The sequence below is a fragment of the Rhinolophus hipposideros genome, assembly GCF_964194185.1.
Source record: "Rhinolophus hipposideros genome assembly, chromosome: 2".
NCBI classification, from domain to species: Eukaryota; Metazoa; Chordata; class Mammalia; order Chiroptera; family Rhinolophidae; genus Rhinolophus; species Rhinolophus hipposideros.
In genome coordinates, this window is record NC_138048.1 from 54,422,438 (window position 1) to 54,440,753 (window position 18,316).

Below are 18,316 nucleotides of genomic sequence, written 5' to 3' on the forward strand. Positions count from 1 at the left end.
CTGCACAGAACAAGTCTTGAAAATAATAGTAATTTCATAATCAACTATAAGCAAAGTAGTGTCAGAAATACCTTTAGCAAAATTATCTGATTGATTTTGGGCTTTAGTGAAGCAAAGGAATAAAAGCACCCGAGAGCTCACAGAACTGTGGTAGACTCAACTCATTTCTTTAACTGTTACTTTAATTAATTGGCCTATAAATGCAAGAATGCAAGCACAGATTTATATAAGGACAAGCCACTTTCCCCCACTTTTTTCCCATAGTTGTTTTTCTTTAAAATTATAAGCACAAAATCCACTCAAAAATAGGTTTATACACATAAATTAATTAAACACTTATCAAGTTCCTTCTTTATTCCTTCTCAATTAAGTTTTGCATTTTTGTGTGTCTACTGTTAATAAAGTTCTATCATTAAACCATTCCAAATTTTGCTTTGTTAAAAAAATAAATTTGCACATGACCAAACTTGTTTCGAGTATAAGAAAAAGTCACTGGTTCTTTTTACTCATGAGAGTTACCTGAGTATGCAGAAGTTCTTCTTGAAGTTGGTCAATTTTCTCTTTGTCTGACACCTAAATGTTAAAAAAAAAAAAAATTTTATTTTAGTACAATTAGGTTTATATAGAAAGTACACTAATTTTTTAAAATTAATTAATTTATTTTTTTATTAGTTTCAGGTGTACAAGACAAGGTAATACTTAGACGTTCATTATTTATATCTACACTAATTTTTTTAAAAAAGTATTTTTAAGAGTAAAAACTACTGGCTTTATATGCATATTTAATCAAGACAAATTTTAAATCAAATGATTATTTAATTAAAAAGCACCTGTATTCATCAATAAAAACAGTTCATCAAATTTTATATTAAGTAAAACCTTTAAAAAGCAATCATTTTCCTATTGCCATTCTAGTCATTTCTTAGGAATGTCTTGTTAGAAAAATAAGACAATACTACTATCTTCTTCATAGGTTGTTTTGTGCTCAAGGCTAGGCACTTGGATGTTTGGAGAAATAAAGCATTGATATCCCTGCAGAAATGTGTTTCAGGAAGTCAGATACATGTGATCATTTACAGCCACTAAAGAAGTCCACTGGTCAGTGTACATTTTAAGCAAATATTATCCATTTCTATTCTATAAGTAGGAAAGTTTTTAATAAATGCAAAGAACTTGCATTTTTAGAGCTCTATAGGGAGCCAGATGATTATTTTTAAATTCAGTTCCACTGCAAGATCTGCCAACCCATAATAAAGCGATATATCAGTAGCAATGAAGTTGAGTAAAGCAACTAAGATTAATTTGACATGAAACAGAAGTAGGACAAAATCCATAGGTATTGTGGCAACTACTTCGAATTGTTATTAATGCTAACAGCTCTAACATAAACATTAAAAAAAACAACAAAGAACTTTATTGTATAGCAGGCTTTAAAGTAGTTACAATACAATTCTAAATATAAAACACAATGATCAATTATAATTAAAATGATGTCATTTATGACAAATCCACATAACTGTGCTTTGACTCCTTGGTGACGTGCTGAAGTTGTCATCTTGAGTCTTTCAAAATAGTTGTCTAATTTCTGATAATCACAATTTGTAAATATGAACTTATTTCATGAGACAAAAATCTAGTTAAAATTCATGTAAATCCTTGTTCATTTTCATTCACTGGCTATTTAAGCAATCAAGATACCATTGTAACAAAAATTTACGAAAAAACTTGAAATTATTTCCTTATTGAAGTAGACATTAATAATTCTCATCCATGCAATAAAAAGTTGAGATTTTAATTTTTATTTCCAAATAGTTTCTCAAAATTTTCCCGAAACACTTCTTTTAAATAAAAATGACAATGCTTGCTAGCAATGATAGGTACATACTATTTTTTCCTTAAAAGCTCAAGCCTAAAAATCTCCAAATATGATTCAGTAATTAGAAAAAAAGGTAATATAAAACAAATTGTATTGTTGTTTTCTCATTCCTGTATAGCAAGTAGAGACTTGTGAATAGAAGCTTTTTTCATTTGACTATTTGTGTAAAATGGACAAGAATTATTAATAGCCTCCTCAAATGTGAGGAAACAAGTTAGAGAGCAGCCCACAACCCAAAGAACAAAACCTTGAAGGCCAATGAAGAAATACATATTTCCACATTTTGATCATATGGCATACCATCATACTGCAAGAAATGTGGTCATAAAAATTTTGTAATGCAGATTAAATTCTCAATTCTTAAAAGGTATGTTGATTTACTTTGTTCCATTAAATATTCATCCAACACTAAATTAGTAGGAAATGCATAAAAAGTATAAGTTTAAACTGTTTTAGTTTGAATGTGAATATTTAATGATTTCATGGAATATATCCTAAATGACAGTAGAAAATTCACCATTACTCTACATCTTGGGCAATAACTAAGAAACTAACACAATTACACAAAAGTTAGAATGTTTATTATAAGCCAAGGACTTAAAAGGTTAACTCAGTAATTTGGTATACAAAAAGTTAAAAAATGGTATAAGTTTGTTAAAATATTATAAAAAAACAATCTTTATGCTAATGTAAGTATTTAGTAATCATGACTGTTAAGATTTTTATAAATTCAGATTTTTAGGAGTATTTAGAGTTCTCATTTCCCCTTCTGGCACGATTGTTAGGAATTACTCATGCAGTTTTACCTTCTATCTGCTTAGTGTAATGGAACATCGAAATTAAAGTTATATTACAAAACAAGTGGTGGTGGAGTCAAGAATCACACCTAATATCTTCTAGGAAAAAGATGAAAACCTTTCGGTTTACAAAATAAATATTACAGATTAATGAGAAGCTCCTTGTACACATTTTCTTAAGACACTAGAACATGCTATTTTTAATCTATCACTCTAGGTTTTAACTAGCAATTTGGGTATACTTTATGTTGATGCACTTTACTGGTACAATTCAGCTACTTAATGACAAAAATAAGTTCTTGTTCTGTTATTTAGTATATTCAGTTTGCATTATGAAATTAATTAAAAACTCACCCTGACAGAAATGAGTATCAATGGTCTCGAAACCAGAGCTTTTCTACAATTCCAGGGCTGTGAAACTGATGGAGAAAGAGCGGAATCCTCCGCAGAAACAAGCTAAAGCTGAAAGAGAAAAACCTTTACTAGCTCCTCACAAAAACCAAATCTGATTTTAAATTTTCTTACTAAACCACTGTGGCCATTCTGAAATACCAAAATACATATGCAAAGACTCGTACAAATCTCTGTATGTGTGAACACGGTCATGGGAGGCAAAGTACCACGGCAGTGTTGTCACCGCATGAGCTCCTTTGCTCAGAAGACACAGGGAATTGTATTAGCTACTATTAGTGAGATACAAAACGTGAAGACCTACTTCTATTTTCAAAAAGGGAGAAAAAATGATGAAAAAGCAACAAAAAGTAGCTGTGGTTTTGTACCTCAAGTAAACATCAAATGCCTGGAAACATAAAATAAATATCTCACGAATTAGGATTTTGATCATTATGACCGTGAAGGGCTGAAAAGTCATCTGTGTACTAACCACTGGGGGAAACGTAGGGAAGATACAGTAAGGAAACTCTTTCAGGATAGTAAGGGGAACCATGTCGTTACACAACAGTACATATAGTTTTTAAAGTCCCATTTACTTTCACATAAGGTAATTCCAAAGTGGGCAGGAATAAGTCCTGCTTGGTGCTCTACTAAATATGCCTTAATAAAACAGATAGAGGTACAGTCCTGTCAGTCACTATTTTACAAATGGGAAAATGGAGGCACAAAAGACTTATGTGGATAATCCAACAAATATTAGAACTAGGAACATCTCTATGCCTGAAAAGGGCCAGGAAAGTGGTCTCAAATGAACACTAACATTTGGCAATGTAAAAAATGAACAGTATTCTCTTCCAATATCCCTTAAATCACCAAATTCAAAATATCTTAAATCATATCTTAAAATCTTAAATGGCAGATCTATAGGACTCATTTCAAATTATTTTACCTTTATGAACATTTAAGAACAACTTTTAACTAGAGCTACATTCATATTTCTAAATATTGTACCAGAAACGTAATAGCTACTTCCGCTTCTTTCTGTAACAAAGCTAAGGAAAGGATGGCTCAGTCTAAGTATCCAATTTGTTAGAATATTTAAATGGTACTCTCAACAGCATACATAACAGAGAATGCTAAAACACCCTTTAAAATAAGTCTTTCCTTGGTAACACATGTACTTTAATTGAATCATGCAGGAAAATCTTTGCTATATTTACCTATGTTATTCATTCACTGAAAGCTAAATAATATGTAATAGTTGATTCCACAGCCATGGAATTGAGAAAAGCCAGGAAGTGACACTGAAAAAATAAATGGAACTGTGATAAGTACTCTCTCTCAAGTATTAACCACCACCAAATGAGATAAGGTTAGCCAGCAGAGTTATTGCACTAAATCGTTACCTATAATATTGGTTGATTCTAATACCAGGACCAATAGAAGCTAATTATATGTATGAATGAATCATTTTCCTAAGTAAGATTTGTACATAACCTCAAAACTTTTCTGATGTGACATAATTAGCTGATTTCAAGATTTCAGAGTATAACCTTAAACTCATTTCATTCATTTTGACTCAAAAGTCCCTTTAGAGCATTAACCTTGGGATCCATCTACTGTGAGATCATCTAACAGCCAAAAGCATATTTTTAAGGACTTCTTGATTGTACCTATAACAAGTATTTGTGTAGATTTATGCTTTTATTAGAATCTGTTCTTTAATGACCAGAATTACAGTAAATTTCCAAAGTTCTATATTTTAGTGGTCCATATTAAAAATTTATTTGCGCTGACTTTATTAAGGAATGTGGACAAACTTTGCGTAATGAATTGATCAAAGTATCTAAGAATAACTATGCCAAAAGACTGTTCTCTGCTGATCCATTTTGGTTAAAACAAATATATTTCATTCTTTAAATAATTTAACATTGCCATCCACAGTAATCCTTTTCATTTTAGAAATGAAAACTTGGAGAACAAGTAAATAGACAAGTTGGCTACAAACTTAGGATGACTAAGTAACTGGGCCTAGTAAACCACCATTCATAATTCTTCTCCAAATACAAATCCATGGACCCTCGCTGATAATCTAATTTTCAGAAAATATGTATTTTGGGTATGTTTACCCATCCCAGAAAAGCTACACATTTGTACTACATATCTTTCATATTTTTACTTTTTCAAAAACAATTCCTCCTAATTGGAGTCCATGAATAAATTAGGGCGACATGATCTTGGTAGAAATGGCTGATTAATGTGAATACATGAGTAGCCCCCTTAAAGCATCCATCACCTTGCGCTTCTGTTGGGCATAGCTCGTGCTATATTGGCCAGCAGCTCTGCGTGCTTCCTCTTCATGCTCCTGAATTTGCTGTTGTAAGAGAATGAGCTCACCAAGCAGACCCTGCCATGAATTTACAATGAGGAGAAGAGGAAAATTGGGGAGGAGAACAATGTTAAAAACCAAAGGGCACAAGAAAGGAACAGATGTAAGTTAGGAAGGAATGGACAGCTTATAACAAAAAATGGAAACACTGATGTACCCTTTAGAGCCACTAAATAACTGAGCTCTGTACCACATTTCCATTTTTCCCCTCAGTAAAATTAGATGTCTCAGGAGTTATAAAACAGCATGGTTTAAAAAGTGAAAAGGAAAATGCAGTGACTGTTCGCTGAATAAAATAAACCAGATATATAACATCAACATATAGTAAAACCTAGATTAACTGGCATGCTCAAGGAAGGTGACGCTGTAGTTAACTAAATTTCCTAGCAACAGGAAACTCAAGAAAACGAATACTTCAACCCTTACTTTTGAATTGCCAATATGAACTAGTGTATGCTCCAGACTTGATACGAATACATATGGGGGGAAAAACAAAATGGCATTTTTGAACAGTATTGACCTCACAGACCTAAATCTTTTAATTCTCAACCATAATTCTCATAGGATTGAATGGAGGATACATATGGCTTATTTACTTATTTATTATTTTTAAGTAAATACTTTTCCTTGATATCGGATGTCATCAATCAAATATTACAGTCCCTCAAAACTATTAATTTGCGTTTTTGATAATCAAATTAATTAAGGTTTTACATTAATCCCTATCTTCCACATGTCTATGCACACAAACTTATTTGACTAAAGTATTGGTTTTTTTTTTTTTCTTTTTGCAAATTTAAAAAACAATGTTTTAGGTAGTTTCAACTTTATACAACATCAAATAAGTAGTTTGACTGAGTTTTCACTTTTTCCGAGCTGTTTTGACATTAAATAAAAATGGCCTCTGAGACTATAACCAAGAATATTATCAATTACTAAAACAAAAGCACTATGAAAGAACATAGTTAAGATATGGGAGATAATATTATGAAAATTAAAAATGAAACAAAACCCAGTTTGGACCTATGCACAAAATCATCACCATTTCTGTTTAAAATTTGTTCCATTTAATAATCATGAAATATTGATTTGGTGCAGTTCTTATCACAACGTACTCACATGTGGCATGATACTAAAATACATGTCATTTTTGTACAGTATTTTTAATTGCTGCCCTATTAGATAACTGAGCTTGAGAAATGTGAAAGAAAAGACAACTAAGAATTAACAATGTCACAAGCCTAATTTTTTCTCAATGAGAAACCCTAAAAAGGTTAAGTTCCAATGAATAGGGTCACTATTTAATTTGCACAAGAATAGTATTCTGGGAGAAAACAGGCTCAATATTTACCAAGTTATAAAAATAAAAATAGCTAGGAAAACCAATGCTCATTAAAATAATCTCAATTAGGAGTTTTACACAGGTCAGAGCTTTTTAAAATAAGTGCTAAAAATATTTTATTTTGTATAATACAATTAGGAAGTCTCTTAAAATAAAATACTGGTTATCATTACATTCAAATTTTAATTAGTAGACTCACCCAGAGGCTTAATAACTTAGATTACTTCATATAACCCAAAGACTTATGTAAATAAAAAAAGTTTTTTTAAAAAAGTAAATACAAACAGAAAAAAGCATTTTAAACTTAGGGAAAGTATTAGCATATAATTTTGGAGATTTTTATTTTGTTTGATTCTTAGCTTTAATACATGAGAATATAATCATCAACAATAATGAAATTTGATGACTTACTACAAGTCAAAGGATGAAAACTAAAACTAGGTGATATTTCTGCATGACAAGGAAACATCAAAGTGGCAAGTAACATAACTGAAATTTAAACATTTGTTTCCAAATTCAACAGTACAAACATATTTATAAAACCTTACCTTTAAAGATATATCTTTTAAATAAATACTTTGTCATTAATAAGTTTATCAAAGAAAGACAATGCCAATGCACTACCCTTATCATTCCCATAATTTTTTGTCATGTGTTTCATTTTTTATATCATTGTTTTTCATCAAGCAGAAAGATCCAATTTATTTTTATTCATTTAGTGACTTACCATAGTCACTTCCAATCATCCAAGTGTTTAGATTTCTCAAAACAATTCCCTTTTAAAGAAGGGAATTCCCATATTTGCTTAGACAGTAGAGTACCTGTGCTTTAATTAACATACCAACCAGTATTCTAATTTATAAAATGCCAAAACAGTGAGAAAATATTCCACATTTCTTAACTGTGAGGGCCTATCAGAGACTTGATTCTTTCTTTATTCATTCCTTAAACACCCCTCCCCCATCCATTGCTTACATCTATATACAAATTATATGGTAAATACTCTAATTTAATCTATCACATTGTAAGAAAACATTCTCTTTCTAGTGACACCTCACTTTCTTTCCAAGTCTGTTACTGAAGCACTGTTATGTGGAGATAGTTGAAATTAACTGTTACCTCCTGAAAAAGTAGGAGAAAACAAAAATTAGACATAGAAAAGGCTATTTACACTATACTGTATGACTAAAGGATGCTCCCCTTATCCAATTGTAGGCATCAAATCTCAGCCTGAATACCAAGTGATGTGCTATGTAGCTTCTAAGTTAACGCCACGTGGAATAGAGAAAAGGAAGAAATGTGTGCACCTACTGTACAAGACACACTCTAAAATGCACAAAATACATATTTTTAAATAAATATTTTGCCAAGTTCAAACATTTTTCTCTCAAGAAATAGCACATATTTTTAAATGACATATATTACATATGAAGTGTAAGTGATGTAAATAACAATAGTTATGATAAGCAACTACAGATAATACTCTCTAAATATCTCCTAGCTATTGTCAGTATGCCACTGCAGCTCTCAGTCTCCTATTTTATGTAGTATTTTTGGTTTTTTTAAAAAATCATAATGTAAGATCAAAAAAATCAGTGGTAACTCCAAAAACCAAAATATCCACTGAAAATGCTGTGAAAACCTAAAAATTGAATTTGGTAGAAAAAAAAATTAAATAATCTTGAAATTATAATATTTATATGTGATTACATTTAAAATATATTTTATAACAGTATTTTAAAAATTTAGAGCAGAGCAGGGCCCATATCCTGTTTATTTTGATGCCTAGCACCTAGAATAATGCCTGACATATTAGGTGTGTTAGAGTCAACACCTAGCAACAGTTTGACATGTCTGTTGCTTGAATGAATCAAATTACACCCTACTTTTACCTTTTACACAAAATTTACACAAAATTTCTAGCATAAAACCCAAATCAGGTTTCCTAAAAAATGTTTATTCTGTAGGTAAGATGAACATCAACTCTATAATCCATTCTCCCATTTTCCCAATCCCTAGAACATATTCCACAGAAATTGAGAGGATACTTGTCAAATAACGTGAATATGCAGTTAACTCATTATGCATTAATTCAAATGGTAAGATAATAATGATCACAGTCATCATCATCCCAATAGCCAATGTTTATTTAGTTTTATTATGTGTCAGATCTTGTGCTAAAGGGCTTTATATAATCCTATCAGGTAGTGTTTCTCCCTTTGTAGAAGAGGAAACCAGCAACTCAGAAAGCTAAGGAACTTGTCCAAGGTCACACAGTTCTGAAAGTAGAAAAGGCAGGATCTGAACGCAGGCAGTGTGACTACAAAGTCTATACCTGATGCCATCCTGTTTCACTATTTTCCTTTTTTTCTTTTTTTTTTTTTTTTATGTTTCACTACTTTCAAAGTACCTTTGACCCTTCAGGTTCAACCTACATTTAAAAGAAGCAAATGGTATTATTACAATACCTTGGAAGGCATATTTAAATTACACTTTGGAGAAGGAGTAGCTAACTATGGTGGGCTGGCTGAGTAGTCCTGAGATCTTAGGGCCTGCAAACCTAAAATATTTACTATCTGGTCCTTTAAGGAAAAGTTTGCCAACTCCTGCTATACTAGTTTTGTAAGTAACTTGGGTCCAGAAGAAAAATTTTATGAAAGTGAAGACATCTTTCTCCTTCCATTTAAAGAATATTTCTAGTCACTAAACTACTTTTCAGTTTGAGTAATTCTATTTGATTAACTAAAAATAACTATTTTTTTCTTTCCCAGTAATACATAATAACTCTGCTCATGATATTTATAGCAAACTGAAAATATTATTGGTTATCAGAAGAAAATACCCTTTCCACTTGGATTATTTAACTTGCTCCAATTCAGAAATACCATATCCTATTTTACTACTTAGACAATTTCTATAAATAATAATTTTAAGGGATAAACAAATCAGTTTATTACCAAGAGTATTATCAATAATCACAATTTCCACCAAATCACCTTTGTTCTAAATTTCCTATAAAGTGGTATACGCGTATACATAGTATATACCTATTTAATGGTTTTTAAATGACATAAAAGTGCAGTGTGCTTATCATGAAGGAAATAAAGTTGCCTGTTTTGCCATTCCACTTTTCCTCATGGAGCTCTTCCCTGCTTTTCTTTCTCTGATCCCTCTGCTTCCCATCTATTACACTCCAACACAAGTGATTTGGCTTCCTGGCTAAGAATCTAACCAAGTATAATTTGCTAGCTAGCTGCTTAGGCAACTTAAGTTTCCTGAATCTGGGGTTACTTGGTGGTTCTGGTTGTTAGGCTTTCATCTTGCCACTGTTATTACATTACTTGTTACATGAAGAATTCCAGACATATAAATAGTACTTAAGCGACACAGCTTCATTGTAATTCTGAATACCATGTGTATGTACTACCTTCACACTCTTGTTCTCAATAGTTGCCAAATAGTGAAGGCCAAGAGAAATTCACAGATAATCAGAGCAAAAGACATACTATATAAAATATTTGGGCCCATTCTTGTTGGCATTAATCACACTTATTTATTTTAAATTAGCCTCTCATCTACTGGGTTACATCAATGAACTAATTTTGCTTAGAGCTCAGCACTACTGTAGGTGCTCTGAAAACAGAGATTCTGTGGTAGAAATATCTCATCAAATAGTAAGAATGTAAGCCAAAGTAAATAATGTTTCATATGGAAAGTATTTTAAATGTTAAGAGTATAATTAATGGAATTAGAATGGTTATAAAAGCCTTAATGAAGGTGACAACTGAGCTGGGCTTACAGGATGAGTGGAAATTAAGTAAAGAAAGAGAGCCATTTCAGCTGAGAGGTGTAACGTCATTCACACAAATAAGAATAATTAACACGTGGAAAGGAAGAGCAGTAATGTTTAATAATGTTACAGAGGGTGCCCAAAAAACATATACACATTTTAAGAAAGGGAAAAACTGTATTAATATATACCGATAACAAAAGATGAATACAAATCATGTTTGATTCGTGCAATTATAAGAGGTGGTCAAAGTGGTTACCATCGGTGTCCAGACTCTCCTGATTACAGAGAACTACTGCTTGAGCACCATTGACCAAAGTCTTAATGTCTCTTAAAATGTGTATACATGTTTTTGGCACCCCCGGTTTTTAAAACAGTAATTACCACTTTTTGTGATTTAGACTTTAAAAGGTCCTTTAAATATTTTCCATAAATTATGTGCTTATAACCTTCAGAATGACTATATTCCTTATTTCTGTGATATGTTTATGACCAATCAGAAACATGATACAACAAAAGCAGAAATAAAATGTCTCATTGGCAAAGTAATTTTCACTAGAATACAACAATAATACTGAAACTGAAAAAGGAGATACACTAAGTAGTCTTGTCACCTATATATATTATGATTGATATACAGAAATATATTAATTTATGAGTCCATTAATGAGTCCATTAATTTACTAACATATGCTCACTACTCCAATTCCCAATGTCTTCAGGTAGTTCCAAAAGTCTCAAAAGTATTATTCAGTTCACAACAAGGGCTCTTTCTAATATTTTTCTCCAGTGGATACAAGTTTTAAAATTTTTAACAAAAGCATTTATTAAAAAGTGGTTTCAGTATTTTTCCATTTTTTTATTTATCAAAGATACACATTAGAAGTTCTGATCAATGTAACAAATTACTGTCCACAAACTGAATGGATACAAAGCCAGGCAAAATCAAAGAAACTTGATATTTAGTTAACCCATACATCATATGTAGAAAGATAAGCTTTTTGTAGACTTTTTGAAGATCTCCATTACAACTTTCCAGAACACCTAAATGTCTAGTGACCCCAGACTGGGAACCATACGTAATCACTTCATCATGTTGTTCATTCTGACTCAAGTCAAATAATCTGACATCTGTGTTCCCTCAACTCCCCGTCACTTTCACTCCAGTTGACTTTGAAAGGTCCTAACTGTTCCTCTACTTGCCAGCACTTCTCCAGATGTGTTCTCCTATTAGAAAGCACAAATCTTTTTTTTAGTTCTAGTTGTAATGTTTTTAATTTATTACTACTTTTTAAAAAAATCTGGTTCACATTTACTTTTACATTTCTAGAGTCTAGCTAGAAACCTAGGTACAAACCAGACAACCATTAAGCTAAGGCACAAATGCTTCAAACTCTGACTACCATTTTAAATCTGGGGCTCCGAAACACCAGATTGAAACAATCAAAAAGGTTATCAGCTAAGCTCTGGATGCCATCCTACCACCTCTGATCATTGCCCAAAGTTTCAAACTTGCTGTTTTAGAATAAATTCAAAAAGGCTAGGGCTAAGCTAAGGTCTCTCCTTCCAGGCTTAATTAAACCATCAATTTGTAGACAGGTCTCTTAAAATCAGTTTTTCTACATCTTTTCTGAATGGTTCATCATCCTCAAGTATCACAGATAATAGTCGAGCCTTGAAAACATAATGCTGCATATTAATATAATTAAAACCACTAGTCAACGCTGGAAATACTTTTTCTGTATAATGAATTTTTATACTAGCATTTGCTACAATTTGATTTAGCCTGTAAGGAAAGCAGCTTAATTACTGCTCTAGTTTTAGTATTTACAACAAATAGTCAGAAATAATAATTAGTGAGGTTTTTAATGGAAAAGATAATCACAAAAAATAAAGAAAATATTAAAAGAAAACAGTCTACAAGCGCATTTATGTTCAAACAAGCAAAGGGATAAATTATAAAAATAAAGCAATACATTTGCTTTCATGTCTATTATATAAAATCAAATTTGTAAATATAATTACATTCCCAGAGATCCATTCTCTTACTTCTATATTGTAGAGTTCCTGATCATTTATTGATCATTCATTTATCACCCTAGTAGGATTTTAAGGTCATTATCTGAGTCAGCCCCTGAAATAGGTTTTTCATTCACCAAAGCAATCCTAGGCCATATCAGAGAAAAGCAGAGATGCAGACCTTCCCTGACTAGTCCAGGCAACAAGAAATCTCGTCACTGGAAAACACACTACCATATCTGTGACAGGTTTGTGACAGGAGAACCCCAGTTAGATTAGCTCTTCCCTATACAGTACGTCTACCTGCATTGAGGGCCAAGGCCTTGGCTCAAAAATAAGCTGTGCATAATTGGGAAATTTCTATTCAAATTTTTCTCCCCAGTAGCATCAATAATTAAGGGTGTCCCTCGGTTATAATAAAGCCAATGGAAAAGGTATCAAAAAAGATCAAGTTAAAAGGCAAACACACACACACTTTGAAATACATTTTCTCCAAAAGATCAAGTTAAAAGGCAATAGGAAAAAAATCTTTTGATAACTAAAACTTGGAATATCATGTAAAAAGTTCCAAGTTGAAGGACAGGGAGAAAGACAGAAACCTACACATAGGAATTATTCTCTTCCTGCTTTCCAAATAAACTTAAAATGATTTCCTTGCAATGTATTAAAACCATAATTACCGTAAGTACAAAAGCTACATATTCCATATTTAATTTTAAAGTGTTCGTATTTTTTCCAGATATCTATCTAGATATTTTCATAAATTTTCAAGAAATCAGTTATCTTACCAATTCCAAAAGATGAAAAGAGTAGACTAAGAAAATATCAGGTTAGCATATGAATATAAACGTAGAGCAATGTATAGGTGTGTGTTATTCTACTTAAGCAATTCTCCTAAAACTTTCATATGGATTTTGTTAATGCATGTGTTCAAATTGACAAACCCTAAATAACCCCATAATTTTGTTAACTATCAATGTAACAGAATTAATTTATCCCCTAATAACTCTTTATTTCCTTAATATTTCCCCCTAAGTGTATGCATGAAACATTGGTCCCTAGAAGATATTTCATGAAAAAGGGTTCTGTTGCTAAATAAATCTTTAAATAAATCTTTAAATAAAACCCTGTACACCTTGACTTCTCCTGGAGCTTCACAATACACGAGTACATGAAGGTATGAGAAATCCCAAGGAAAAAAAGAAGCCTGCTTGTTTCATTTATATCAGCTTTTACCATAAACATTGATTAGGTTGATGCAAAAGTAACTGCAGTTTAAAAGGTTAAAAATAATGGGAAAAAAACCACAATTACTTTTGCACCAACCTAATAACAACAAAACACTTTGTTGGGGACAAATCCTTGAATCTAACGTTTCACAAAACGTATCTGAAGGAAATAGGTTTTTCCAGTTATATTTCCAAAACTGCTATATATTAGTACCTTGCATTTCGTACCAATATTAGTAACAATACTTAAGTGTTTTATACTTGCTCCTCAGATGCTACCATTTTTTAATCTTCCATGTAGGTAAAAACTTTAAAATCTTTTAAGACTATCCATGTGAAGAATTCTGCTTTATACTTACCTTTCTAAAATGCTTGTCACTTTCAGGTCCATGATCTGTTGCTCTAAATGTGGTTTCTCCAGATGAACCTTAAAGATAAATATGCAGTCCTTTAAATTCTCCAGTGATGTCAATAATCTAAACTAAATTCTAAATTATGTTTAGTAGATTAAAAGGTAAATGCATTTTTAGAGCAAGTATTACTTTTTTGGAAAACTATTCTTATTTTAAGAAACACACTCGTATCCTATGCAAAACTTTTTTATAGTACATATGTAACTATTTTTTTAAAAAATCACTGAAAATTACAATAAAAAAATTAGACAATCTTTGATTAGAATTATTTTACATGAGTACTTATAGTTCAGCTATATACCACTGCATTACAGACTACATTTAGTAAAAAAATAAATTTAAAATGTCAACTATGACAGGACAGATGAGACAAACTAAAATTACTTTTCATTTCAATTATCAAAAACAATCAGATCAATTTCAAGAAAATATTCTGGTAAAGCAAATTTTCTTTTTAATATGTTTAATCTTATAATACAGATACATATTTAGGAATTTTAGTTTTACCACAAAATAATTGTTTTACTATTTCCACCTAAAGGAGAATGAATTTGCCCAATATAATTCTGGGGTTTTAAAATTCAGCATAAGCAGCATTATAAATTTGGTCTGTAATTTTATTTATTATATTAGAAGCATTTAAAAGGCATGTTAAGGTCAGCAAAAATGTCTGTTTACACACCTAACAAGAGAAGCAGGTCAGAAGCTCCTATGACTTCACTAACCAATTTGTGACCTGTGAAAAATCAGCAAAAGGGGAAATAGAAATGTAAAACTTAACAGGAATGAGCAAACAAAGATGTCTCAGATCTTAGATGTTTATTCTGATAAGGCAGTAATTGGGCAAATACACCAGGATTAACCTTAGTAAATTCTATTCATTATGTTCTGTAATTAAATGTGTTTTAAATTCATCATATTGGCTCAAACTAATTATGAAAAGCAAACACATAGGAAGTCTCATCTACCTGTCAAGAACAAGTGATATGTTTTTCCCTCACCAACTAAAGCCTAGCTTGTTTAAATTCTTGCAAACTTTCATTCTGTTGGGCTAAACAAAAATTAAAATCACTACACAACAAAACTTTGATTGGTTTTTCTTTTTCAAAACGCCATTTTTCACTTGTACTAAATGTTTTCATTTAGGAGATGGGAATGAATACATCTAATTATATTTCCTCTGTGGCTCCTGACATTTTAAATGAGATCAAACACAGGTCCTTTCTTACCTGTGGTGAAAAAGTCCTTCAATAAGCTGAGGCTTTCAACAATTTTGTCAAAGTCGGGTGCCAACTTTGCAAGGTCCTCTGAATCAGGAAGGGCTTTTCTAATTTTCTCTGAAGAAGGCAAAAAAAAAAAGAAAAAAAATTCTCAAAATAAAAATTTGACTATTAAAACATTAATAAAATTTAAATAATCATCATACATAATTTTAAGTTAAAATCTTTTTCCATTTTTGCCCTATTACAACTATAACTACTACATACATCTGAAAAAAATATTCTGATGATATTCTACAAGCCATGAAATTTAAAAAAAGACTCATCAAACATATGGCTTAGATGGAGACCTCCGATTTACAAGTTCAACGCCTTGAGACAGAAGCACTGTATTAACAACGTTAACACTGGATTGGAATCAGAAGTACTTTCGTGGAGAAAGTCACCCTACAGCACAGCCATCATCAACCCCATTTTACAGATGAACTGAGGCACAGAGGTTATGGAACTACACCCAGAACACAGCAAAGAAGCAGGCGCGTCAGAGTTTACGCCTAGGCGGTCTTGGTTCAGAGTCCAGGCTCTCCGCCACTGCGCCATGGTACTGACAAATGTAGCAAGTTTAAAAAGCTCTACTTACAAATACTAGAAAAATAATTTGAAAGAGTGCTTTTTCTACAAACACCTATGTCAACACAGTACAGTTTTAAGAAAGTGCTGTGAATAAGTGTGTGCAGAGATTAATTCTACCCCCATATTCACCTAAGAAATTAGTCTATAAAAGGAGACCGAGGAAAACAATTTCATCTAAAAACATTTTTTGAAAAGATCACCATGACTTACTGGCAATCATAGTTATCAAATACACTATTTTCTCAGTTACCTATTATTAGAAAAAGGGGGACAGTGGCTGATAATAGGAAGAAATTACTCTGGACACTAGCAGACTTTTAAGGAATCTCGTTACAAAAAACAGAGGTAACCACGGTATCCAATCAAAAAGAGCTAAGTAGGTGGGTCATGGGGCATCTGTTCTGGGTAACATACAACATCGAACGTGATGCCTGGGAAGGCTGCTTGGCGGTCTGGAAAACACTGCCCACATACATATGTCAGGGAGCGAAAGATAAGATACCACAGTCTGTGTTCACTATGATTATACAGTTTCTAAAAAGGAAACTAAAATATTAACATACACAGAATAGGTACAATTAAAAGAAAATGCTCCATAAGGAGAGTGGCAGCTATGTGAAAGGGATGCACGAGTGGATACTTTTCGTTTTATAGTTTTTCTTTGATATTCTATTTTTTATCATTAAAATAAAACTGCTACACATTAAACTCATGAGTTAGGAAACTATCTCAATACAATCAGTTCTCTTTCCCGAAGATACGACCAAAAAGCAGTCATTTTAATGCTGATGATACAAACCTAAGTCAACGTATTCATCAATCTCCCACACAAAGTCAGGCACAATCCATTTATAGTCACTAAGGTCTGGTATCATGTCTTTCCATTGATCAAAAGTCTAAAAGATAAGAAAACACGCCAATCAAATGCTCTGAATGCCATGTAAAAATATAAGGAAAACTATTTTAATTTATTTAGTTAAAACATACTAGTCTACTAAGAGTGAAATATTCAAAACTTTTAGAAACAAAGCAGTCTCAACTCTTCTAAAAACAAATTAGTAGGCAAGCATATAAAAATGTAAATGTCCCTCTACCGACTATGGAAAATGTAAAAATTCAAAATATATTCCTATTTCAAGCAGGTTTCGTGCTTTGGCTTTAAACAACACTGTGGAATAGAAGACAGACAGACCAGGAGTCTGTGCCTTTGGTCACAGCCCAGAAGTGGCTGCATGAATAAGCTGCTTCACTTTCCTATCCGTGTTCCTAAAAGGCAAAGCTGAAAAATCAAACCAAGGTGTTCTCACTCCCAGCCCAGGGGTCCTTCCACGAGGCTGTATGTATCTCCTACAATTACACTTAAGCTTCAAAGGCGTTTTCTTACTACTAGTCATACCACTAAAGCAACCTAGCACGTAGTAGAGACATACAATAAATGTTTAAACGTCCAATTATATTTTACTGCACTGAAGAAAACTTATATATGCTATAAAACTTAAAATAACCATGCTGAATAATTGGAAAGGAAGTAGGAAAGTGAAACTCACCTTTTTGGCTGTATAGCCACCCCCAACAGCAGATCCCAGTACGAGATACCGAAGTTTTAAGAGTCTTGCAGCTAATCTTGCTGGCCAAAAATTCCTGCGGGGCTGGTAGCCATACTTAATTGGGGAAAGTTTCAATTTATGTAAAGGAAGGTTAGTTAGGGAGGAGAACTGCTGAAATGATGTCCGGAATTGGGCTCTTTGAAGCTTTAAGGTAGGATGACGTGAATGATAAATGCTTCGTGAAACCAGATGCAGTTTCTGTAGTGGTAAGCTTCCTTTTATTCCAGAGCTATGTTTCACTAAGGAATGGCAGACCTCACTGAAAGAAAAATGGGTATGGCAGAAAGATCACATAGGGTAACAACACAAAGGAAATGATACAAGAGCAATACACTAAAGGGAAAACACACATATGCGTGCACAGGTGGCCAACCATACTACGTCATAAAACAGCTCACGTTTTCTAACAACTTGCTATGAGCTAGGCACTTACCTCACTGAATCCTACTAGTAATCCTACGATGAATTATCCCCATTTTACAAATGAGGAAAAGGTGGCACACTAATATAAGTAACTGCCTAAGCGCACAGTGATGTAAAGAGTAAAGGTGGGATTCAAACTTAGGCAGTAGGACTCCAGAGCCTGTTCTCTTATTTCAGTTGCCCAG

The 18,316-nt window shown here is 32.4% G+C and overlaps 1 protein-coding gene across 4 annotated transcripts in view; it reads right to left on the reverse strand.

The window, feature by feature from the left end:
• The window catches only part of OPA1 (OPA1 mitochondrial dynamin like GTPase), an 82,304-nt gene that overhangs the window by 57,415 nt on the left and 6,573 nt on the right, over nucleotides 1–18,316 (reverse strand). Inside the window, exons 2-8 of one of the 4 annotated variants that reach the window (XM_081072655.1) lie at nucleotides 17,649–17,967; nucleotides 16,901–16,997; nucleotides 15,478–15,585; nucleotides 14,931–14,984; nucleotides 14,195–14,262; nucleotides 5,363–5,473; nucleotides 520–573 (exon numbers count right to left, since the gene is read on the reverse strand). In XM_081072655.1, the coding sequence (XP_080928781.1) occupies nucleotides 520–573; nucleotides 5,363–5,473; nucleotides 14,195–14,262; nucleotides 14,931–14,984; nucleotides 15,478–15,585; nucleotides 16,901–16,997; nucleotides 17,649–17,967 (811 nt within the window). The remainder of the gene's footprint in view (nucleotides 1–519; nucleotides 574–5,362; nucleotides 5,474–14,194; nucleotides 14,263–14,930; nucleotides 14,985–15,477; nucleotides 15,586–16,900; nucleotides 16,998–17,648; nucleotides 17,968–18,316) is intronic. The other 3 variants (XM_081072652.1, XM_081072653.1, XM_081072654.1) reach the window with 3 other exon arrangements.